Below are 25296 nucleotides of genomic sequence, written 5' to 3' on the forward strand. Positions count from 1 at the left end.
AATAACATCCCACACAGCAAAGTCAGTCTGGTTTTATTTTCAGACACCTGTGCAGCAACGGATCTAGAAATTGACTGAGCAACCCTGTCTCAAATATGGCCCTAGAGCACGCAAACCCCTATTTTTATATGATTTTACGTAATGGGGCTCATTTGTGGGAGGGCTCGGAAACAATATTTTTACCTTCAGGTGTGGGTAGCATAAAAAGTTTGGAGACCACTGCAGTAAAGACGACAAGATGTCTGTTTCATTTAACAATGAACATCCATCGGGCTTGGGTAACGTGGCTTAAATGGGTACATTTATTGCAGTGTGCCAATAAACTGGTAACTCCCGCTTATCCAAGACCCATTTGAGCACTTTAAATAATATCGACGCACAAAAGCTGAGGTCTGACTTAATGATTCAGTTACAAAGCCATGTGCTCTTGACTGACTCGACCTACAAGTAATCAGTTCGATGTCGATACATTCAAAGTTAGTCCCAAGAGAGATCTACTGCTTCCTGTGGGGATGATGGACCCTTAGAAGAATATCATTGAGAAAAATGAGTTGCTCAGTTCTTTAACAATAAGATATTTTCCTGCAACTCTGCTTAGGATTTCTGCTTATTTAGTAGCTTCCAAAAACAATCTGCTTTCCGTAATATGGTCTGCAGCATGTTTTCCCCTGCTCCCTCATCCCATTTTATTTAAATAGTTCAATCGTTCTTTTATAATTAGGATGAAACATTTATCATGCATGCCCATGTTCTTCACCTTTTTGATGTTCTTTCTCTTTACTACCTGAACCACTGGAACCAGAGGCGGTTTAAACTGTCGCCAGGCAGAGAAATGCTGAGCGGGCCCCTGTGCCATGCCCCTTCCCAGTCTCTCTGAGACGCATGTCGCAGACCCAACATTCAGCAGATCACGACATTACCCTGCTGCTGGCAGCCCTTCCCTTTCTTGCCTGGGACTTTGGCAGGTATGGGTGGAGTTGAGGGGAATGAGCTGGAGTATCTGACCCTTCGCCTGGAGGCCTTTGGTCCTGCTTCCCACGGTAAGGTGAGTATGCGAGGGGGAGCTATGCAGCCCATGTGGCGTTGCCCTGGCCCGCACGCCACAGCGGGCCGGGTCGGCCCCTTCCCATTCTCTGCCTTCGCATTACACTCCCCCCACGTGTTTCTCTTACTCTGCCTTCTCGACAGCTGCCCCTCAGTGCCCTTCTCTGTGCATCCGCAGGGATGGCTCAGATGCACACCTGCATCACATGTGGACCTCTGAGGCTGCTCGGGATAATTGGTTCAGGCATGTCCCTGCAGTGTGTGGAGTCTGCAGGACTGGTCAGTTCTCGGAGGTTGAGGGAGGGCTATGCCGTCAGCGCTGCACATCCCAAATGATCCTACTATTGGCTGAGGGTTGCTGCATTCCCATCTCTTCAGCTTGAGATGTCTGTGTAATCTGGGCATAAAAATAATTGGGGATGGCTGCGGTGTCAAACGAGCACAGGCTACAGTTCATATCTGCATCCTGAGAGTGCTCTGTCGTCTGAAGGGCGGGCACTCCTGTTTCATATGTCCAAACTCCGACATGACGCTGTTCCCCCCCATGTGAGGAGTAGCTCTGCTGTCTCAGACGGTATAGCTGCTATCTCACGTGCACACACCTGCAACATCACTGCATCCCGTGGGTAGCGCTGCTGGAGGCACATCTGCAACACCTGCGGGATAACGCTGCTTTCTAAGATGCAGACGGGCAACATTAGTTCAACCGCCCGGATAGGTCTGTACTTGGAGGATGAGGGACATATCTGCTATCTCAGTTGAACAGTTGAAATATCCGTGGGCTCAAAGGGAACATCCTCTTGCCGAACCTTGGGGATAGCAGTGTGTGAAGCCTTTCTTTTCATGTGTGTAAGGTGGGGCGGGTGGAGTTGTTTGTGCTCTGAGGTAAACCTCTGTAATAACCATGAAACCAGAAAAGGCGCTGCTGTCACAGGTGTAGCATGTGTGTAACCCGAAGGAAGGATATCTCCACCACCTGAGACCTTAGCCTTTGAGGTCTGTAACCTGAGGGAAAGCTAACTCTGTCTGAGAGAGCACTGTACCATCTGTGCTATGGAGATTTAGCATTTCTGTCGGGGTGGGGAACGCGGGGTGCACTGTAGGGTCCTTAATGGCTCAGCTGTCAAAGGTCCTCATCTCCTGGAGGAGGTCGGGAGTAGCTCTGTGTGAGCTAGTTGCCTCAATCAAGGCTGAACCGAATTGCATGGTCTAAGGTGGACATCTGTGTGACCTGAGGGATATAATTGGTTGCCGAGACACGAACTTCTGCGCAACCTGAATAATGGCTCTGCTGTCTGGGGCGTAAGCTTGCACCAAGTGTAAAAACGTGCAACGTCGGCCCCCCCAGCAAAAGTTCTGACCTCTACTAGATGGCCACCTATGCCATTGCTGTAATCGGACTACCCAGTCTGCTGCCTGCAGCACATCTATCCAAAACGAGGGGACACCAATGCTGTCTCAATGTAAACTACTGCGAGACTTCAGGCCCAACATTTTTGGAGACAGCCAGACATCGGAAAAATGGAAGTATGACCCATTAATAAATCAAACGGGGTATATTGATGCACTGTAAAACATGCTGCAACGAACACCCACAGTGGACTGATGGGTTCGGGCGGTTCTTTCCTGTGCCTGCTGGTGCCCTCTCTGCATGTCAGGCAGTTGAACCCATGTGGTACCTACCTAGCCCACTCCCCAAGTTGATGAAGTGAGAGCAAAGCGAGTGGTTAACTAGCCTTTATAACAACATGTCGGTGTCATTTAAGAGAGGATGCTCCAGTCCTGCGCTTTTCTTTCCATACGCTTTATGGGCTCCAAATGCTCGTATATCTGGCTCAATGAGATTGCGTGATTTGCTCAGGATTAAACCTTTTGTTTAAGTAGCGAACCCGGGATTCTGTCACAGGTGGAGATGTAAGAACTTGACCATTTATCTCCCAGGTATACTTCATATCAGTATTTTAAAGGTTTGTAATCCAAAGGGAAAATAATTATTTATCGAGCAATGCCTTAAAAAGTACACAAATCACATAAATTAACCTATATATATAGAAACGGGTCAAGCAAAAGAATGTGATTATACATTTATTTTTTCCATTCTGGTTGCCAGGTTTTCCTGTGAAAACCAAGAAAATTGTGATGTGCAATATATGCATGGACACTTTAATTATTAATATGCAACAACTCTAGTTTGGGAGCACTCCTTTACTTACATTGATATTTTAGTGTGTGGGGGTAAGGACACCAGCAACATGCACAAAATGGAACTGCATGCTGTAGGAATTATCCTCTATCACTTCCTGTAATGTCCCCTCCCATTGCCTTGAACCCTATCATTTCCAACATTAGCTTCAGGCTCGATTTTTCAATATTGCCACCATTGATGGCAAAACCTGGCGAGGCGGCCCAACTGTCTCTAGCTAGAGACAGACCCCCAAACACAGAGGGCACTGTTTAAAAAAAAAAAAAAAAAAAAAAAAAAAATACACAATTGAAAAAATGAATCCATAGCCCTAAAGTTCACTATTGTGCAACTCTGCCCACTCTAGGCTCCGCCTCCATGAGCCGCGCACTTGGGGCCCTCTTGTCATTTTAATCTGCCACTGCCTACAACCTAATTATTTCTCCTTGCTGACACTCTCTACATCTCTAAATAATGTTATTGTACAAAAGTCAGAGTGGTAGGCACAGGGTTGCAAGACAAAGTACCACACTATGCCTCTCTGAATACCATGGTCCTTTCATTCCATGTTAACCTATCTTTCGAGTTGTTAACTTTCAGACTGGGGACTCAATAAGGACACACAAAACACCCCAACAGGATAGAATGGCCACTAGGATTACGATTGCAAATAGTAAAACGCTCAGAGTTGAAACAATTTTAGTTTTTAACTCTGACTAAAACGTTGCCAAGTTGATCCGCCTTCAGAATAGCCTACGACACTGCCGTTCAAAGGAACGAAGTCCCAATGTTTAAAGAAACCATGCAATTTCGAGCCTCTTCCACCATATGTATTAGGCCCACCTCCCAGGGAGTAAGGGTTAGCCAAACAGTCACCTGCAATAATCAAAAGGTTCATTTCCTTCAAAATGCTCTATCAACACGTCCTGACTCCTCTCTAAATAATTGCAATACAGATTTATAACCAAGAGCACGAAAATCCCGATGACTCACCCAAGCAACTAAATCCATGGCGGATAGCGGAGTGCACCCAGACATTATTCGCTGCAATTAGTAAACTTCAATCAGTTCTACACTTGTTTTTCAGTGTTTGTTGGCACACATTGAAACTGTCCAGAATCACTTTGTCAACCAGAAATGTTTCCTGCAGCAATAATCCCTCAATATCACAAAGCATGGAAATAGCATTTCTCATGGGTCAGATGTGAAAAACCTTTAGTATTCCAACATACAATTCTAAAAACCCAGCCTAGTGAGTTCAGCCTTCGGTTTGTTCACCGTCAATGCCTCAGGTACCCATGACCAATCGGGGTAGGACTCATAAAATTACCATTTAGAGTTGTTTCGTTGCATGCCACCGCTCCCTGATGGTGCGACCTGATTGACTCTAAAGGGCTCAGGTTAATGCCCCTTTGGTGCATCTCCTCTACGTAGGCCCATTTGAGGCTAATACTGGGATGTCCAATCTTTTGTCTGAGATGAGTTTCAACTCTACAGATGTTTTTAGTTGAGCTGATTCTCGGGGCCGGGATAGCGTGCCACAAAGGTAATATAGTGCTCCAGTTCATAATGAGGTTATCCTCTCCAGAAATTAGAGCCTCCCTGATGAACTGATTGCGTCTCGCAGCCCAGTCTTTGGAATCTGTATGAAATTGTTGTCTGGACATTGGCAAAGAAGGTTTAATATTAGTCCTGCAGCCAAGTCTTGTCGGCGTGTAGAGGAGCAGGTGGACTCCCTATCCCCAACTCCTGCCCCCTCACTGCTGTCATAATGAAACAGTAGGATAATAAGGGCTGTATATGGGACTCCATCTGTTATGCCTATACCGCAGTGTATGAGGGACAATATGCACTCTGACATATGTATCCTGCAACTGAAGGAGTGGAAGGATATGATATTGCATTTGTAATGCACCTATACACAAGTGTTTCAAGGCGTGATGAGGCAAGGGAGGGGGAACAGAGGGAACACAGACAACGATCTTACTAGGCCAGGTGTTATTCAGATCGTGCAAGTGCATGGTAAGGGGGATGGGAATGGGGAGTGCGGTGGGAGGGGGATACAGTGCAGTACATGGGATGATAGAATAAACCACAGTAGGTAAAGTACGACCAACAGGTGGCAAGTGCAAGGGTAAGTACAGACATGGGGTGTCAAGTGCTGGTAGTGGGACTCAGAAACAGTCCCAAAGTGTGAGGGTTGCCAGAAGGACAGTGCAGGAAAGCAACTGGCAGGGGTAGGGGGGTGGCCTGGGCCCAAGATCAGAGGGTGGCCAGGTAACCAGAGCAGTTTTGGTATCGGCCAGGAAGTCTGCATGGGAGAGGAGAGAAAGTGGAAGCAAAGAGAGGTTTTGAGGTGCTTCTGGAACCGGAGACGATTTTCCTCAAGTTTCAGCGAGGCTGTTCCAGAGGGAAGCCCCAGCCGAAGAAAGGGATCTACCACCAGCTCGTTGCTTGGAGAAGCGACTGACCCTGAGGGAGCTGGAGGCGGTTGAGCGAAGAGCTCGAGAAGGAAGATAGGAAGAGAGAGTTGAAGGTATAGAGGCTCCAGGCCCCATAAGGCCTTCTGGACAATGCAGAGGGTTTTGAACTTAATCCTTGCAACCACTGGGAGCCAGTGCAGAGATTTCAGTCCTGGAGAGCTATGATCCCTGGGCTTGAGGCCAAGGACAAGTCTCACAGTCCTGTTCTGGTTGAGTTGCAGAGGGCGGAGGGTAGAAGCAGGCAGATTTGAAAGGAGGCTCTTGCAATAGTCAAGCCTAGAGAGAACCAGAGCTCTGGAGACGGTGAGCTTTTGGGGAGAGGAGAGGAGAGGAGAGGACCTTTTGGGAAGGTGCAGCTGGTAGTGTGACGACTTAGAGATGTCAGAAATGTGGGAGAGAAAGAGAGTGAGGAGTCGAAGATGACCCCTGATGTTTGTGCCTCATAGGTGGGAGCAGGAGGGAGCCCAAGAGGCCGGCCAGAGAGTGACGGGGAAAAGAAGGTGCGGGTGTGCCAATGAGAATCTCTGTCTTACTGGCATTAAAGCAGAGATTATTGGCAGCACACCACTCCTGGATGGTGGATAGGGGGGGGGGGAGGGGGAGGAGAGGAGAGGAGAGAAGAGAAGAGAGAGATTCCTTGCAGACTTTAAAGAGTTCAGCTGAATGGGGATGTCGGCACACACCACTGGATTTTATGTAGTGCTGAGTGAAATCTGATGTGGGCAGAATATTATAAAGAAGCTATATGAGGACATAAAAGAATATGAAAAGAAATTGGAGCGTAACCAAAGTGATAAGGGAAACCTGTACACAATGATAAATTAACCATATACATAAAGAAGAATGAAGTAACTTGTTGACCAATAAGTGTAAATATGCAGCTGCGCAAGGTAGATGAGACGCAGAGACATTTGCTATAGAGGCAAATCTAATGTGGCAAGGACGCCCTATGATGGGGAAAATGGATACTGGCTCATGCTAGGATTCAATTCAGCTACCTCCAGAAGCGGACCAGGACTGCAGAGTCAGGAGACGTTAGAGAATTGGCATTGTGTGCAAAACTAAGAGGAGTCTATGTTGGCCTGGGATCAAGGATGCCATTTCAAGGAATAGCTGCAAAAAGGAGGCAAATGGATAAGCCATGGACGCGAGACATATTTCTCTTAGATTAAAGAAGAAAACATTTGCAAGAGCCAAGGTATTGAACAATTAACAATGCTCCCACAAGATAAGTGAGCAAGTCTCTAGAGGCCAAGAGGAGCAATTACATGCAGCATAATTAAATCAAATCGCAGTAAATGGGAGGTCACAATGGACGCTTTGCTCCTTGCATGTTATCCAGAAGTCTAAAACAAGGGCTATTCATTAAGGTGTGGATGAAGATCGTGATGTGCTTACTCTCCTTTGCCTGGCCCAGAACAGAGAGCAGTCTACAAAGTCAACTACAAACTGGAAACTTTGGCTCATGGTCAGACAGATGAGAGATGACATAATAATTGGGAAAGCGGGGCGTAATATGACGCGACTCAAGTACCTTGGTTTCGTTTTGTTTGTGCTGCTAGACGAGGTTGGGTGGGAATGCCAACCAATAAATGGGTCTATGGGGCAACCTGCTATATAATATTGAATAGACCAATCTTCTGTTTGTTCTGCTATAATCAGTATTATACGTATTTAGAGTTAGTTGGGAGGCATGCCACACAGACAGCCGCCAATGATGTACTAACCCATATGTATTCTATTAGTAGAATGTTCCCCTAACCAATCCCTCCCGTCGATGGGTTTTACAGTTTGCCATGTATGATGATGTCATGGATGATGCATGAGTGTGCATGCATCAGTCAGATGTCTGCCGGTTGACCCTACTTTATTAAATTGAGAATAAAGTAGTACTTTGCCCTATTCTTTGAGTCTGCCCGGTTACTTGGTCTGAGATTTTTTTTGGCAATCCTATCGCAATCAACGCTTCAAGATGCTAGAGCACAAGGGTACTATTCCTTTCTGGAACGTCCAACAGATCTCCATAATGGATCAGCACATGCTTCTGTGATTTTAAAGGCCTGGTTGTTATACCCTGCAATTCTGCTGTTGTGATGACCAAAACCTGGGGGGGGGGGATCAGCAAATGCCACATTCATGTTTGGCGGCAACGATTCCTTTGATTTGTCAACCTGAGAGTGGTCAGACTGCTTTTGCCAGAGAAACTGCTGAGTAGACTGTCTTGTAAGCCACTTCTGCTTCTCCTTGGACTTGATTTTTTTCTTATTGAGGCAATACCAACTTGAGGGCCTTCAAAGATTGCATAAATCTTGGTGCCAAGGTCGGTTTGGTCATCGTGACGGCAGATTCTTCATTAAAGATGGGCCTCGATGGTTCCTCCTCATCCGTCCAGGGTAAAGAAAGGGCCCGCAAGAATTTTAATAATGGACTTTTTCTTTGTTCTTCTCCCCCTAGGATTACTATGTTTCTGCATATGTTTGGCAGGCCCCTTTTTTCCTTTTGCCACTTCTACCCTTATTTTTTAAAGTTAATTGTCTGTTCAGACTCCAAAGGTAGCTCATCCCTATTGAGTTAACAAGGGAGTTTTGCCAAGCATAAACATTCCTCCAATATGGATTGCGATAGCGGCTTGTCGTCCAAAACATTATAGCCTGTCTCATTGTCGAAGTCTATAATTATGGAAGTACTCAAACCAATAGATGTTCGATTTAGATGAGCAGGGGGTCAACCTCTTTAGGTGTCCAGTTTGGGTCTTCATTGCCTCTTTTAAATCGGCCATTAAAATTGAATGCTGTAATAGTTTGGCTTTCATATCTGCCCAAGGACCTATTAATCACCTACTTTAAGGCAACCAGAGTCAGTATTTCCTAGTTCAGTAGTCATTTCTAACTCAATGCCTGAATGAACAATGACCTCGCGCTTCAAAAGTTCAAAAACCTTTATCATAGAGTTGAGGACAAATATCAGAAAAATGGAATTGACTCGCAAGCAGCGTCGTTTTGTAAAATTCGTTAAGCAGAAGCTGGATGCGTTAGTAAGGGCCGATGATCGCCGCTCCTGTTCATCAAGAATTGCAACTGTCATGTTGTACATGCCCCGGATCAGAAAAATGAGCGTTCGCTGCTTCTAGATTTAATAACGAGGTCAATGGCAGAGATACTGCATGTAAATCTCCCAAGACGAGTGCTACGCCGATTCACAAACAAATCAGTAATTTTCCTTGTAATCTTTTAATCGTGGTGGACGACCATATAAAGTAATTCGGAGCTGGAGGGAAATCGGTAAGATTCAGTCTGCCACAGAGCTGAATGCCGAATTGTGACTTCTCTCTAGATTGCACTAGTGTAGACAACATACGAGGCAGATTAGGAGGCACTTCCCGTTGTGATACTTGGCTTACACAGTGACCACTCCCTGAGGCGGTGATCCACTTCAATTTCTTGGGGGCCATCACGCAAGCTGGCACTTTGAGAATAGAAGTAGAAAGTAAAATAACTTTCTCACCAATAAACAGCTGCTCTGTTAAGCCCTTGCCAAGTGGTGAAAAAGTTGAGTCCAAACATCAAGAGTAGCAGTTCCAACAGGCAAGTAAACCAGCAATCTTGAAGCTTCCTTTCTCCAAGTGAAGCAGGTGAATGAACTCGTGGGCCCAAAGTTTTCCGAGCCCCAATATTGATGGCAGACTGCCGGCTGCAGTCACTTCTCAACTGCTTCGTGGTAGAAGCCGGTTTTTGAAGTCCAAGGGATGGCGCCGCAGCAGAATACTGCACGGGAGCAGCAAAACAACCAGACTGCCGACTTCACTTTTAAGCCACTTCGCCACTTCAGGAGAGCTTTTCATTGAGGCATACAAGCAGTCCAGCCCAGCGCACCTGCCTTTTCTTTTTTTTAAAACAGGAATTGGTCCTTTTTTAAAGCCACTTTGGGGTAGTTCTGGTGAAGCGATACATTTTCCCTGTATCTATATTTTATATAATTGTCCCATTCTTTGGCAGACCTAGGATTTACCCGAGACCTTAACTGCTATCACTGTTGATGAAATGTCAGAAATGTTTGTGTCCTTTCTCAAAACGTCTAGCTTTTCTTGCCATTGGTTACAATTTTAATGTGTCGCTGCTGTCAAATCTAATATTCATATTGGCATTTGATTTTTTTTTCTTCCAAGAACCTCAATTTTCGTACTAGTTTCTGTATGCATAGTTTGTTCAGAAATAACTGAAGTAAATGCGACATATATTTTGTTCCAGTAATGAATTTCTTTATTGACCTTTTTTCTAGTCATAAAATAGTATATACTAAAATAAAGTTTCCATAATGTAGTAATCAACCAATATTTGTCTTCAGCAGTTGTAGCAACGTTCCTGAAATTTGTATCCGTCCATTTTAATTTGATTTTCCTCCGAGTGTAATATCTCCTGTATTGTCCTTACTCGACAACCTGGCAACCACCATTTCAAATGATGAAAACCAATATTTAACCTCTGTGTGGCCCAAGAGCAGCACAATGTCACTGCATATAGCTATGATGGCATGAATCTATTCTTTAAGTCGATGCTCAAAGATCCTGTTGCCCACTTGCTCTTTCTCACTGAGTGGTATGTAACCATCGAATTATTAATGTATTAGACAATACTTCAGATAAGTGCTCTGCTTCTTAATTGGCCTGCTGTAGTTGCTCACAACTGCCAGTCAGTAAATAGAATTGATTGTGATATAAATTCATATTGTCCTGTTAGAGGTAGAGGCTACCAGGGACATTTCTACAAGCTTCAACCTTTAAAACAAATATTCCTTCTAATGTTTTTAGCTGTAAAAGCTAACTCTGTGGTGGCATTAGTTTTGCCTTATTTAGACTTCGCTAATAGCGTATACCTTGTACAAGGATATTTTTTTTTAGTATGCTTTAGCGACCTCAAAATTCAGCAGCCCATCCTTTTTTTTATTACACTTCCATAAAAACAAATTCCATTTTACCTGCATGGACATCACTTAAGCGGCTTCTCCTTGAGGCCTGAAGTTTTAAAATCTTCTGCGTGAGCAAAGATCGCTCATTCGATTCCTTCTAGATCTAAACGGGCTTTGCGAGATTTATTAATGACAAATTCTTTCAGACATACAGATCTATTGTTGAATTGTCTCCCTTTTAATCTTTACTCTGTCCAGGATCATTGTGGATTCAGGAGAATTCGGAAACCATTCCTTATTTCTATTAAATATAATTCTGTAGTAGTCCTTAGTGTTAAGATTGCACGTTGTGGTGATGGCAGCGCTCTAATAAATGCTTTCTCTCTTCCCATGTAAGTTCTTGTCTCTGTCCCAATACGTAAGGAAGGAGGGCGAAACAGGATCGGAGTAAACAACTCCCACACTATCGCATTCTTCATATGCCAATGTCATTTTACTGCTGTTTGGCTTAACCTGGGAAATGTCAGTTGGGCTGCAAGAGCCATTGATATAATGGAGCCAGGTACCTGGGCATGTTACTGAGGCTTGTGTACCAGGGATTCTAAATTTATATTGTAGCATCTTTTTAGTTTTACCTGTTTGAGTGGAACTCTAGTGCTTGGAGCACCCAGGACTGTCCTCAAGGCAAGCCCTGATAATTTTGCAATAGCTCAGGATCTGAGCTGCTCAGATTTGTGTCATCAGCATATTGATGAGAGTGGATTACTTGAGCACAACGATCACCGGTGTCATAGAAATTGCATGACCAGGTGATGAGCCAGACACGTAGGGACCCCACAGTGGAGGAGTCTGGAGCAAGAACTATTGGGGCCAGGTAAGCTAAATGAAAGCGGCTCTGGAAACCAACTCTACACCAATCCCCAAAAGCCACCTTTCCAGACAGTTTGTTGTTGGTGGGGTTAGGGGAGGCACGAGTGGTTACGTTGCCTTATGTGGTCGTTTTTGTCACTTTAAAGCAGTTTTCATCTATGGCTTCAACCTATAACTGATATTTGAGAATTGTTTAGGAACTACTAATTTTAAAAGCCTAATTAGTCACTGGTTTCTTTATACATTGGGGGTTTGTAATGTGCAAAAGTAGATTGTCCATATTGGTCTGAGAACACTTTTACTTCCTACTATATCTTCATACATGTAGCTGATAATTTTGTAAACTGTTTAACCTATTCAGTCATGCAGCAGCCTCTTCTGCCTCACCCACCACCAAGGTAGTGTTAGGGTGCAGAAAGAGGCTGACATGAAAGTGGTATGTTTGGGGCTGGAGTCTTAATTATGAAAAGAAAGCAAGAGACATCCTATTTCTCCCTATTCCTAAGAGGGGTTTCCCTACCTCCAGTAAAGAACGAAGGTGACTGTCAGGATGTCTGTTAACAAAAAGTGTCCACCATCCTGCGTCAAGAAAACCTTACTTCTGTCCCTTACACTAGAAATGAAAAAAATAAGGCAGTATTGCTCTGGTCCCAAGAGAATGACTCCCTTCTGGGTTCTGATCAGTTGAAACAGTTCACAATCTTAGAATAGTCTCTCGTCTCACATGTTATCAGGGGGAATAGCTCCCTTCGACTGATCGCAAGGTTCCACACAACTCTCTGGATGGGCCAGAAGAATGAATCCCTTCTCCTAGCGTCCAGTCTCCAATAACCCGGGGGAATGACTTGCTGTTGGTCCAGATTACCAGGAAAATGTCTCCCTTCTCCTGGTATCTTCAGTTCCTTCAACCGGGGGAATGATGGTCTTCCTCTGGTGGTTTTCTCATTAAACTTCAGAACACCAAACTAAGTGTCAAGAGGGTCCACAGCCCTGACATCTCTTCTGTGACCTAGCCTGCTTGGTTCACTTACCTGCCAAGTACTGCCACAAGGAAGATGACTCGTATAGAATCCCTGACCCTCCTTTGGTTGTTAGGGAGTTTATCCCTGCCACCCTTGTGAGGGACTTTTTCCCCCCTCGAATTCTCTTTATGATGTTTGGGTCCTTGGTCCCTTCCCTGGTGATCAATGGGCTTTGTTTTACTACTTAAATGAGAAGGTTTGTAGACTTTTACGGCTGCAAGTGGGGGTCTAGGGACAATTGCATGCGCCCTCCTGGTAAGTCACACCCGCACCCTACAGGTGTCCTGTGCCACCCTTGAGGGGGTTGGGGGGGATGTGTTGGCACTTCACAGACTTCCTGGGATGGCAGGTGTTGGGTTTGGCCTCCGAGTCTTGCTTTCCCTCCGGATGTGCGACTGCCTTCTTCGTTCCTTCCTCCTCTCTATGCTGCTCGGCACCAGTCTGCTCCTACAGACCACTCATCAGGCGCAGTGGATTACCAGTGTCCTTGGAGCTCTCTCCCTCTGGATCAGCGACACCGGTTTGTCTCTTGCATTCAGTACATCTGCCGTCTTCCGTGGCTGCCCGAAACCCTGTTTAGTCCATTGTTGTTACTAATAATGTTTGGGCCCATGTTATAGTCTTTTGTCTTTCACAAGTTTCATCTTCATTGCTCCATGGGGCCAACATGTCCCAGTATTTGTATTACTGATGTTCCTGCCGATCTTCTTCGTCCCAGTACTTACAAGAACCTTGAGTTACTCTGCCTTATAGCAGTATATAGGACTACAGTCCATAAAGAGGTTAGCAGAGGTCAGAGAGGCTAGAGGGTGTGTTGTTCTCATAAGGCCTATACCCTAGAAGGGGGGGGGAGGGGGGGAGTCCCTATCCATGCGATCCTCCTGCATTATACCACCCCAGGGGGACTATTGGATAGTAGCTTCACCTCCCTGGTCTCATGGGAAAGGGCTCCCCCTCTAGCCAAATCTGTAATGGGTACTGTACAAGGGAGTTGCTGATGGAAGCCTCGCCATCTCCTCTTCTACATAAACAAAACTGATGCAGTAAAGCGCACCGGACCACTGGGAAGACCCGGAAGCAAAATAGCTGGATATGGTGACTGGTGGGTTCGTCTGCACCTTGATTGCTTTGCTAACGGAATCTCCAACCAGGTGCATACATGGGGCTGCTAGTGTATCTTGTAGCCCCTACCTGAAAGTACAGTTTGGAAAATGCACTTTGTAGCTAGTCAACATATTATTCGTTTTTGGTTAAATGGCTAATAATTGCAAAGATTTCAGAAACCATTTTCTGATATTATTCAAGCATTTGATTTGAAAAGTAGGTTACCTGTCTTCAACTTTGGCACTGGTATATTCCTTTGTCAGATAAAACGTAAATGCATGTGTTTTTTGTTGGTTTTGAGCATCCAGAAGTGTGGAAGTTTGAGATATATTGCAAAGTGTCTACAGCGTGGAGAATTATATTCTCTTATACAGAAGTAAATGTTGATGAAACCATGATTAACATTTTAATGAAATACAAAACATTTTAATATTTATTTTTCAGGAAAGTCAAAGGAAGAAGCAATGGAAGCTTACATTAAGCTTGTGGCAGAGCTAAAAGAAAAATGTGGGTGTTAAGAAGAATTCAATTTATCTCGACTCATTTCTGTGTTGAGCATCAAGACTGGACCATTGGTCTTAAATGAAGATCTGTCCTGGACTAGCGTTTCTCCTTGCGTTTTAAACTAATAATGTAATTGGATTTTGTATGACCACTAAAACTTAAATACATTTCCATCTTTGATTTTTAAACCAATGTAATTTATTGAAAGGCTATACCAAACTTGAGTAACAGGTTCACCTTGAAGTACTGGAGTGCCCTACCCCCATGGAAAGGAATGCGCTTGTGATGTTGGTTCTGATTGGTTTATGGTAGTGTACCAGGGGACCCCTGTCAAAAGTATTCCAAGGGAAGAAAAAGAAATCTAAAGAGCATACACAAAGCAAGTAACACACATGTATTGGACCCAAACAGCTGGGAAGCACGGTTCAGACAACCCCATGGAACAGAACGTAATTAAGTGAACCGGATTAAGTGAGCTGTCAACGCCGCCCACTGCAGATTAACTTTTTATGTAAAATTTGTTAAAGTATCATACAACAGTTTAGTTACACTTTTAAGCAGGTCCCAAGAGCGGATGGGTGGGACTACGTCGGTCTCCTATATCCAAATGTTTGTTGAATGATTCAAATTGATTGCTACAACTTTTGGCCACAATTATGTTACCACTCCTCGTGATGTCACAAACCTTTCCACGTCACCCCTCAATTACATAATTGTGCTGAACGGTCAAAAAACATTAGTTTGCCATTTGGTTGGCAATGGCCAATATACAAAATGTCTTGAGATGGCAAGGGGTGAGATTCACACCGAGTTGGACCAATGGTGTGCCCCGCGGACATCAGTGAGGACACTGTGCAATGTTGCACACTAGGGACACTGAAACCTCCCTCTGCTGATTAGCTCCCTGTCCTGCTCCCAATAGCCCCCAGCTCCCTTCTCACGCCTTGCTGCCAAGTGCGGTCCAAAAAAACTATACCACACCATGACTAGAGTTTTAACAGTATTCATTTCTAATTCTCTGTCGATACTCCTCATGCACCCAGGTGCTTAGCTTGTTCGCCTCCAATATCCTTTAGAACAACTTGCTGTGGCTGCATTCTGGGAACCTTTAGACGCATAACATTTCAGCACACTGTTTCTGCTGAATGTTCAAGAACTACATTCTGTGTGTTTCCACAAGGGCATGCAGCTCTTTTCTTATGAGCCGTCTGTGTGAAATGCTTCATTAATGCGGGCCTACAAAAAATGGCCTCTCTACTGTTCACGTATTGCTTCAAAGAAAGCACCAATGCCATAACCACCTCTACGATGTCTTGCACCCACTCCTCCTTGAGTTCCACTCTGGGACTGCTTGCGCTGTGCCAGCTTCTGTCATTTTATGCAAGCTGCTTTCAATGACTTCTTCACCTCTGTCACACGGCTCATCATACTTGCTGTCACCATGTTACCTGCGCAATTGGTACGTGCCCTTTGGCAGCGTTGGATCTGGACCTTTAAAACAATAGAATATATGCCTTTGCAACCCCCAAGTTTTGGTCCTGCTCACAATCCTTTGTTTTTACAGCAGCCAGACATCAACCGTGGTTATAACCATTGGTATCTAAAGGCTATATTGCCAGGTAATCAACCAGAAATGCTGCTCATTAGTATATGCCGATAAAGTGGTTTTAGCCAACATAGGGCTTGGGAGAGTTGCGATGGACATTCAGTTAGTGCTCCATGATTCAGAAATTGCATCTGGCTGGCCCATCTCATCAAGGGTCCACCAGCCACCTTTTAATGGTTTCTAATGCCCACTCTATTCATCCTTTAGAACATGTAAATATGTCAGCCTTGCCTTTCTTCTTCTCCCTTTGAGAGGGTCCTACATAATTCTCTACCTGGTAACGGAACAGAGGGGCAGTTGTACCTCTTGTGTGGTAGCTGCTGGAATCCTTGTGGAATTGACAACTGCAGGGTCTCGATATGCCTGCATCTAGTCTTGATGGGACAGGAATAGGTAATCCATTGAACCATAACAGAACATGCATGATAGTCGGTTCCATACAGTGGAATGCTGGCACAAGGTTGTAAATGAGAATCTCTGTTGGTTAATAATACTAAACACTGCATTTCCCCTAGGGTCAATCTGCCCTCTAAGTGATGACCCTCCCTTTACTCCCAATAGATAACTGGTATCTGAAACAAAGGGGGCAGATGACATGTGGCCACTTTTTTTTTTTTTTTTTAAAGCAATGGGTGTGACTGTGAAATTGGATGAGAAGTGCTTAACTGTTGAAGAAGGGAACTTCTGGTGCATCCTAGTGATAGTTTGGCATTGCTTTTCTCTGTAGTTGCAAAGTATAGGAACACTAGTGGGAGAATGTGAGACCAAACTTACTTGTGAATACATCACTCTGTTACCAGTCTCTGCTTTCGGTCTTGCAGTTTTCCTCCTCGATTCCAATCGTGATTGTTTCTCTCAACCTTTGGTCATTATCCTCTACCTCAAACTGGGACCTGGCCCCTTGCTGAACTTGCCCTTACAGAGTTTGCGTTGTTGGGTACTTTTAGTGCCTTCAGTTCTAGTGTTTACTGCATTTGTCTCGGGGTGATAGTGCTGTTCGGATTTCTGCGTTAATTCTGTGGTTTTGCAGCAGGGCTGTGTATCAATTTGCAGGTTTTGGCTTTCGAGTAAATTGGGATGCCTAAATTGGGAAATGTCACCAGTGATTAGTGCAGATTTGGGCCTTGGCCTTTCTTTGCTGGTGACTTGCCTTGGCGTTTTCAATGCTGTCATACCTTAGGCTTAAGAGGGTTTTCCATCTAGCAGTCAAGGCAATATCTAACGGCAACACTAAATAACGTAGCTGCGGCTTGGTTGGGGAGTCGATACTAACACTACAGAGTAGTGGAGAAACTGAAGACCATCCTTTGCATGAAAGGAGTTCATGATATTAAGTGAGATTAAAATCCTATTCTACTGTGTAAAGACAAAGGATCACTCGTAAGGATCCAATTCTCAGAAGTTGGAGGATGAGACTATATGAGAAGGTAAGTGTGGCTACATCCAGATATGTAACACGGAAGGAATTTGTAGCCAGGCTGAAGTGAAGGTACTAGGATCACCATGCACTGGAGCTTAAACTGGCAATTTTGCCAGTTTTGGAGATTTGCTAAGGAATGTGGGTACCCAGCAAACCCTGAACCACTACCCAACCTCGCACCTTAACAAAAGTGTGAAGAATCCACGACTGCATATTTGAATGATTTTACTTTAAATTATTTCTTTCTGTGCTATACACCCTTAGTTTTAGCAGAACTGATGGTCTGAATGCGTTTAAAAAAAAAAACATTTTATTAATGCAAACAAGCATTGGCATAAATGTAAGGTGAATATGATTGGTTCTGTGAGCTGTTATGGATGTAATGAATGAACGAACGAACGGGTGGATGGGACGACTAAATGAGTACGTGAACATGGATGTATGGGTGGACGTTTGGCAATTGGATTGGACTGAGATTGCATGATGGACTCCAGTTGTGTCTTTGTCCAAGTACATCGGTATCCCTTTCTACCTATACTGCAGTTGCCAAACTCGACTTTCAATATGGTCAGGAATTGTGGTCCATGCTTCTGTTGCATGCACTAATACAATACCTAATACTTTTTGGTATTTCAGCCCTTCCTTTACACCAACGAAAAAGCATCATAGCAGTGGTCCTGTTTTAGTTATAACCTGGGACTCCATTTCAGACTTTAGAGCCCTGCACTTGTTTTAGTGACCCTATACATTCACGCCTCTTTGCCTATTGACCTCCCAATACTTTTGTATGTAATACAGTTCTTGTTCGGGCAACAATGTTCCACACCCACTGTGATAAACCAGTAAAACATCACCTCCTGCTGGCCCTGCTTTCCCAGGCAAACATGGGAGACTTCCCTCACCCCCCCCGCCCACCCCCCAACTTAAGAACATACTCCCATTGGCTTTGCCATTCAAAATGCCTTGTCTAGACAAGTAATAACATACTTAACACAGATGGGGATTAAAAACATGTCATGCCAGAATAATAAATTACTAGACTGACTGCAACAAAATGATTGTAGCCACTAATAACACATTATACCCGTTTGATCATGGATAGCCATTGTTTTGGTGCACCTACCCCATGTCCCCTCACCCTACTTATCTTCTCCCCAACATCAGCTGCCCAGCCCAGCATTAAACACAAGCACACATTCATTCACACACCCATCTCTTGCTCATTTAAACGTGCATTGATACATTATCATTCACACATTACATAATCATAAACACACCCCACACGTCCTTTCGCCCTTCCACCTCAACCCCAAAAATCGGCTCCTTAGCCCAGCATTAAACACGCACACACGTTCACACACCAGTCGCTCGCTAAATTACACGTGCACTCATTCACCATATACACACAGCCACCTATATATCATGCACTCATTCACACACATAATATACATATACTGACACCCTTGCAGGCATGCACAGACATTTACAAAAAATAAATGTTCTTACCTTTTCAGCGAATCCATCACTAAGAGGGACTCTTCTGCAGGCAGGCCTCTGGCTCCATGCTCCACGCAGCAAGACCTGGTTCCAGTCATGTACAGTGTAGAGGGGTCAGGGGCCTCCATCCATGTCCGGAAAAAAAAATGTATCCGTTTCTTTCAGAAGCCAGAGTAGCTACAACTTTTTTTTTCCTGAGGTGTCCACCCTTTAGGAAATGGGATGGTGTTGTTTCACCCCGACGCAACCCCGTCCCCTGCCCCTCTTGCTCAAAATATTTATGGTGTAAACCATTCATAATCCTGCAAAGCAGTGACCAGGTAACAATGAAATCAAGCAATGAGGAGATATGTTCCAATTGTGTTCTTGGTGTAAGACCTGGCTGGCTGTTATTTGATCAATTGGAAGTGTAGAAAGTCATTTTCGCATAGGTCTGACAGAAAAATAATTGAACATTAGATCAGTGTTGCAATTTTGTATTGTGTTGCAATCCTACTTTAATATGTTCTGTTGATATATACTGTGCACTGCTACCACCCAATGACAGTCTCCAGGTGCTCATGTGGCTCTGCAAGAGAAGAGGGCTTGGTGTGTTTGTGGGGAAAGGATAGCTTCAGAACCAGGAGGAACTGGCATCTGTGAGCGTTGTCTTGTATGTGGGAATTGGTTCAAGAGCCCTGGCATGTTGTAACCATATGGGTAGGACTAGGTGCCTCAGATGTGTGCCATTGTTTAAGGTGCATGTGTTGTACGATGTTCGTGTGGGGTTTGCGGTCATGCGCACTGGTTATTTGTATCCTTAATGGGTCAAGAGTTTCGGTTGACTGCCAGGTGTTTGTATTGTGTTGGTGTACATTTGTGCAGTGTCTGTGGATTTGTGGACTATGTGCAAGGGTGTTCCCTCTAATGTTTCCAGGGTCTCCGAGTTGGTTGGGTGCACGCATTAGATTAGTTCTCAGTGTCTGTAGTGTGGATAGCACCTCGTCGTGTATAGTGGTGTTGGTTATGTTGGAGCAGGAGAAAAGGACCGGAATTAGGTTAGTAAATTGGTTAGTTTGATGATGCCTCTGGCGTGGGTCTTCGGCTTGATGGTACCTTCCAACATTCTTGGTTGCCATCAGCCAATCTCGCCTTCTTGCCTCCTCACCAAGTGTGTTAGCTGACTTCCCGTATCGGTTTACGGGGGCATCGGGTTGGGTGTAACTAGTCTGCTTCTGGTTACTCGGTTGGGTTTGGTCATAGCAGTTGGGATTGGGCCTTTTCTGCGGTTGGCTATTGAATGGGTGCACCCTTGGTGTTCTAATAAATTGTACAAGTGGTGCTCGACCGGACGGCTAGATGCATATATATGCAAATGTTAGGGTGATGCTCTGGTTTTGATGCTGCACCTGTCTGGGCTTTCCTTAGTGCATATGTTTTGCATGGGTGTTTCCCTGAGTCTGTCTGTTGCTTGGACGGCCTTCTCTTTGTCAATCACTATCGCTGTACGGTAAGGCTGGGGTGGGAAAATGTGGGCGGTGGGGTATTCAAAGACGCGACACACTACAGACCAGGACTCTTTCCACTGGCCAGGGATGTGTGGAACAATAAATATGTTTTCAATTTTATTGATTTCGGATTGCTTTGAGATGGCAGCCAACCCGTCTCACAACCCCCTCCTTGACGAACAACCCTGTTGCAATGGACCATGAACCAGACCGGTGTGGAATAATGAAGATTTATTTATTTTTACATTCAAATGAAAAACGGATTCAATACAGGGCAGCAATCACCAGTGTAGTGATGATACAGCAAAATGATATGAAACACTTAATTTAACTTTCTAACATCAGACACATCAATGCAAAAATGAATGAAAGCAGGGTTAGTTTTTGGTAATACTTTAAGATGGTACAAGTGTTATGCATTCCCCCTGCAAACCAAGTTTTGTGTGGGTGGAGAGTAGTTGGAAAGCGCCAGGTAGAAGAGGCAAGAATCGGATTGGAAATCCGACCTACCACTCCTGAATGGGAGGCCAATATCGGACCCTAGAAAAATGAGCAAAATGGCACTGAATAGTTATCTTACATGTGCGGTTGAATGGATAAAACAGGAACTTGTGTGGTGGTGCTAAAGAAGCAAGAAAACTTCCAAGCTGCTAGGTACAAAAAACATGCATACAGGTGAGAAAATCGTCTTGGGGAAGGAAAATGTTGCAGCAAACGTGACAAAATTGAAATGTCTTAGTTTTCACAGGTTTAAAGCAATCAAACAACTTAAATTAGCTAAACAGTAAAAATTGGAAACCCATTTTTACTGATTAGGTACAAATGCACATAACTGGTATGAGACTGAAGTGAAAGGGTGACTCTTGATGGTTGACTGTATGGGATTCTTTATAGGAAGGGAAAATCGGGTTTTAAATGGGGAAACTTTCACTTGCAAACTCGGTTTTGTTAGCAAAATGATTTGTTTTACTGCAACTATGTTTTAGTGGCCAGATTATTAAAGAGAGACACAGTATGCAAGAGGTTAATTTGCAAGGTTAACCTATTCACGCCGTGTTAATCCCTACGGGAAATTAATTAATTTATTGCAAATAGTGCTAAGAGCTTATACAAAGGACTGAAATAATTTGGAAAGAATTACGGTACACATGGAGACTAACACAGATTTTTCTAAGGACAGGGATACACGGAGGATTCTGACAATTTGAGAATTTACTAGGGTACTTATAGGAATTTTATAGGGTTGGACAGCATACAAGGTAACAGTGGTGTATGCAGCTGTTTGGTTTTAGGGAGGGTAATACTTACAAAATGCACTTGAGTTGGGTAGTTTGGACAGCTAACCAGGCCTCTGGAAAGCAGGACAAGGGTCTGGTCACTGCACAGCAGCTGGGCTCTCCTTTAAGGGAACAGTGGGGCAACTGGGGTCTGGTCACAGTGGACAGTGGGGTGCATCAGCTGGGCAAAGACAGGCCTGGTCACTGGAGTCTCCCAAAAGGGCCACAGCCTTTCCTCCTTTCTCCCTGAATTATTGGGATTTTTGTAGTGTTTAGTTCTGGGTAGGAGGTTCTGCTTGGATCTGGATCAGCTACCTCTGGCCTGGCTCTGGAGTCTTGCACAGTGAATGTCTGGATCTTGAATGTGGGATTTTTGAATGTCCTGACTCGCTATGCTTCCTCCTTTTATAAGCAGGATGCCATCAGAGGATTTTTACTATGTAGGCGGAAATAACTTGGACATACCTCTAAGAGGGGGGGGGATAGGTCAGGCTTTGGATGTTGCCTCCTCCCTGCAAGCAGATTGGATACAGGGAAGTGACATATGTTCTAGTGTGGGTGTTTTATGGTGTGCTTTGTTTCACCACAGTTCCTTTTGCCAAAATTAGTTATGAAATGAAACGCTTATATTTACAATTGTTATCCTGATGAAAATCAGATGGGCAGATCCCATATTTTACAAGGAATATGCCATTTCGAACCCCAAGTCTGTGCGATGCTGCTTGGCCCTTCTGGCACTCTTGCAATTTCTATGGAAAACAGTTCACTTAAAATTGTACAAATGGCTACACATAAGCTTAACGGTGTCGGGTATATTTCCATAAAATTGTACATCTGTGTCAGAAATGTCTCTTTAATGCTGTTCATGTCCCCCCACATGCCAGGAAGACTCACATCTTCTCATTGCTGATACAAAAACTACATTAGAAACATCATAATTTCACATTAACACATTTATTTCAGTAATCTGAATAAGAAGTAATGTAAAGTCTTAAATCAAACTGGCTGGCTTTGTTCCCAAATGTGGGCGGTATCTCCAATCCCCCCAGCCAAGTGTCTTTCCCTGGTCAGCTTGCCCAGGGGTTGTCATGACCCCCTCCTTTGAAGTCTTTCAGTTTGAATGCAGGGGATTTCACACTTCTGAGGAAAACGCATGGGTTGGAATCCCCCTTTGTTCTTGGGAGGATCTCTACCATGCAGTCTGAGGCACCCTGTAATTATCACACTTGTCAGCCCAAAGAACAGGTTCCCTGCCGTGGCAGTATCGATTCACGTGGAGGTGCGACATTTGGCCTTTAAGCCAAACGGGTCCAACAGGAAATCCCTGAGCTTCAGCCAGGCTGTTGGAAGTTATTTTTGTGAGGAAAAATAAAATATACAGAGTAAAATATACCTATATTTTTGCAGCTTTTCTTCCCAAAATATACAGTTGTTTCTGTGAATTTTACAGTACGATTCCCATTCAGCTTTCACACTCATTTTCACTGCTTTGCAAAGCTTTTCATGTTCATTTAACAAATTTGGGTTTCCTCTCAGATGTGCTTGAGAAATGGGTTCTTTGAAACTGACACCAGGCAAAGGAGAGCGAGCTTCTTAAAAGTCTTTGTGTGTGTTCATTTGTTTCCAAGTGAATGTTAGCCTTGTGGACTAAAATGAACTGCCTGCTTTTCACAGACTTTGACATTCAGGGAGGGATGGCCCTCATTTGATGGTACTCAACCTGAATATAGATGGATGTGGCTGTGCTTTACTAAAACCAAGCTGGGTTATTTTTAAAGATGAAAATAGCACCAGTGCAAGGTTGCTTTAAACACAACATTTTCTTGTGCAGTTTTAAGTTTTTGCAAATCGCAGCACAGAGCCACTCTGCCTTGGAATTCTTATATTTGGATTCACATGAAGAAAATAAATGCAGCCATTCTCGGGGTGTCTGTGTTCCATCTTGCCCCATATGTGCTCAGCAGACACAGTGCAGCCATTATCCCTGTAACTGCTAAAAGTTTTTTGATGCAGGCATTTATGTTGGGCTGGTAAATGTACCCCACAGAATTTCTCCCCCCTGCTTTCCTGGGACTTCTTGTTTAGGGGGAGTAGGGCAAAGTGGGGGTTCATCTGGTGGAGTTCTTTCATCAGGGAGCGGTACGCCAAGATCTCCTTACGTCAGAGTGTGGCGCGACACCCCCTTTCTTTCCAGGTTCCCTGGGAGGTTGTCATCCGTCTAGGAAGGAATGGAATTAATGATCTAATAGGAGATCGATAAAAACATTTTTAGAATCTTTCACTGGCAGTCTTCCCGGAAGGTTGACATCAGTGGAACAAGGCATAAATTTGTAATTTTCAGGGGTCTTTGAACAATATCCGAAAACCAATTACTCAACAAGGAAAAGACATGATTGAACTTTTACGCCATGGTTTTGTTATATATTTTCGCAATAACAAAGAAGAAAAGTACTCCCTGTTAGATATACCTATGGGCCTACCTACTCCGTTCTGCTTTTTCTTCTTCTGTCTTCTTATTCTCCAGATGTCTCCTCTATTTCATTTTGACTCCTCAATCAGCTGCAAAGTGTGTCGGGTGACGTTTTAACTGATTAGTGTGGACCCATTTCTCTTCTGACAGCTCTCCTTTGGGGATGCGGATTCTGTAGGCGACAGGTGAAATTTTGTCTACAATTTCAAAGGGACCACACCAGGAGGGGAGACCTTTCTGCTCCTTGGTCTGGTGCCTCAGAAAATTGTACAAGTAGACCATCTGTCCTATGTGGTATTCCTTTTTTTGATAGTTTTTACGTCATAGTGAGTTTTCATCCCCTCTGCCGATTTCTCCAGATTCTGCTGAGCGTATGCAAAAGCATGGTGAAGGTGTTTTCTTAGATTCTCAGCATATTCATGTGTTTTGGAGGAGTTTATCAGTGTCTGCTCTTGTGTTCTATAGAGCAGATGCTGAGGTAGCTCTATTTTACGTCCAGTCATTGGCTCAAATGGAGACCTTTTGGTCGCAGTAGATGGTGTAGATCTGATGGCCACCAGGACAAGCGGTAATCGGATGTCCCAACTTGGCCCAGAATCTGCCACAAACTTTTTTTTTAGAATGCTCACAATGGTTTTATTGTACCTCTCAACTCCCCTACTAGAGGATGGCCCAGTATGCAATAAGAAGTTTCCTTTTTACCCCAAGCATCTCCCACATCTTTATCATTTCGCTGGTGAAACGACATCCTCGGGCTGACTCAATCCTTTGGGGGGAGGGCCAAAACGTGAGAAGATGTGGTTGATCATCAGGGCAGCTGTCGTTTCTGCCTTGCAATTTGGGGCTGGGAGACATTCCACCCATTTGGTGAACAAGCATGTTACTGTTAACATGTACTTGTTCCTCCTAGAGGAGCGAATCACGGGCCTGATGAAATCTACTTGTAAATCTGACCAAGGCAGTGTCGTCCCCTCTTTTGGAGGGGAGCTTGGTGTGAGTAAACCTGGCTGAAATTGTGCACACACAAGACACCCCTTGAAATATCGGTCGAGGTCCTGCCCCATGTGTGGCCAGTATGCATCCTCCCGCAAGATTTCTAGAGTAGTATGAAACCCCTGATGACGGCTGTGGCCGTGTCATGGGCGTGACTTTTCATCAGGCTTCGGAATGAGGTAGGTACCACCCACTGGTCACATCCAGAGATGTATCTTAACTCTTCGTACTACTGTACTGCCCCCATAACGAATGTGACTACAAATGTGTCCACTACCTCTGAAAATGAGCCCCCCAGGGTAAAACCTGCGGTATGCAATTCTTCTACCACCATTTTGAATGCTATTGTGCCTAATGCTATGCCACATGTGTCCACTACCTCTGAAAATGAACCCCCAGTGTCAAATCTGTGTTGTGTATCTCCCCTAACAC

At 44.3% G+C, this 25296-nt stretch overlaps 1 protein-coding gene across 1 annotated transcript in view; it reads left to right on the forward strand.

The window, feature by feature from the left end:
• DBI (diazepam binding inhibitor, acyl-CoA binding protein) overlaps positions 1-14302 on the forward strand; it is a 37194-nt gene extending 22892 nt beyond the window's left edge. The window contains exon 4 of the mRNA XM_069616608.1: positions 14055-14302. Within this exon, the coding sequence (XP_069472709.1) occupies positions 14055-14128 (74 nt within the window). The 3' untranslated portion in view covers positions 14129-14302. The remainder of the gene's footprint in view (positions 1-14054) is intronic.
• Positions 14303-25296: the final 10994 nt, after the last annotated feature.

This window comes from Ambystoma mexicanum, chromosome 9, assembly GCF_040938575.1.
Source record: "Ambystoma mexicanum isolate Mex_15411 chromosome 9, UKY_AmexF1_1, whole genome shotgun sequence".
Lineage (NCBI taxonomy): Eukaryota > Metazoa > Chordata > Amphibia > Caudata > Ambystomatidae > Ambystoma > Ambystoma mexicanum.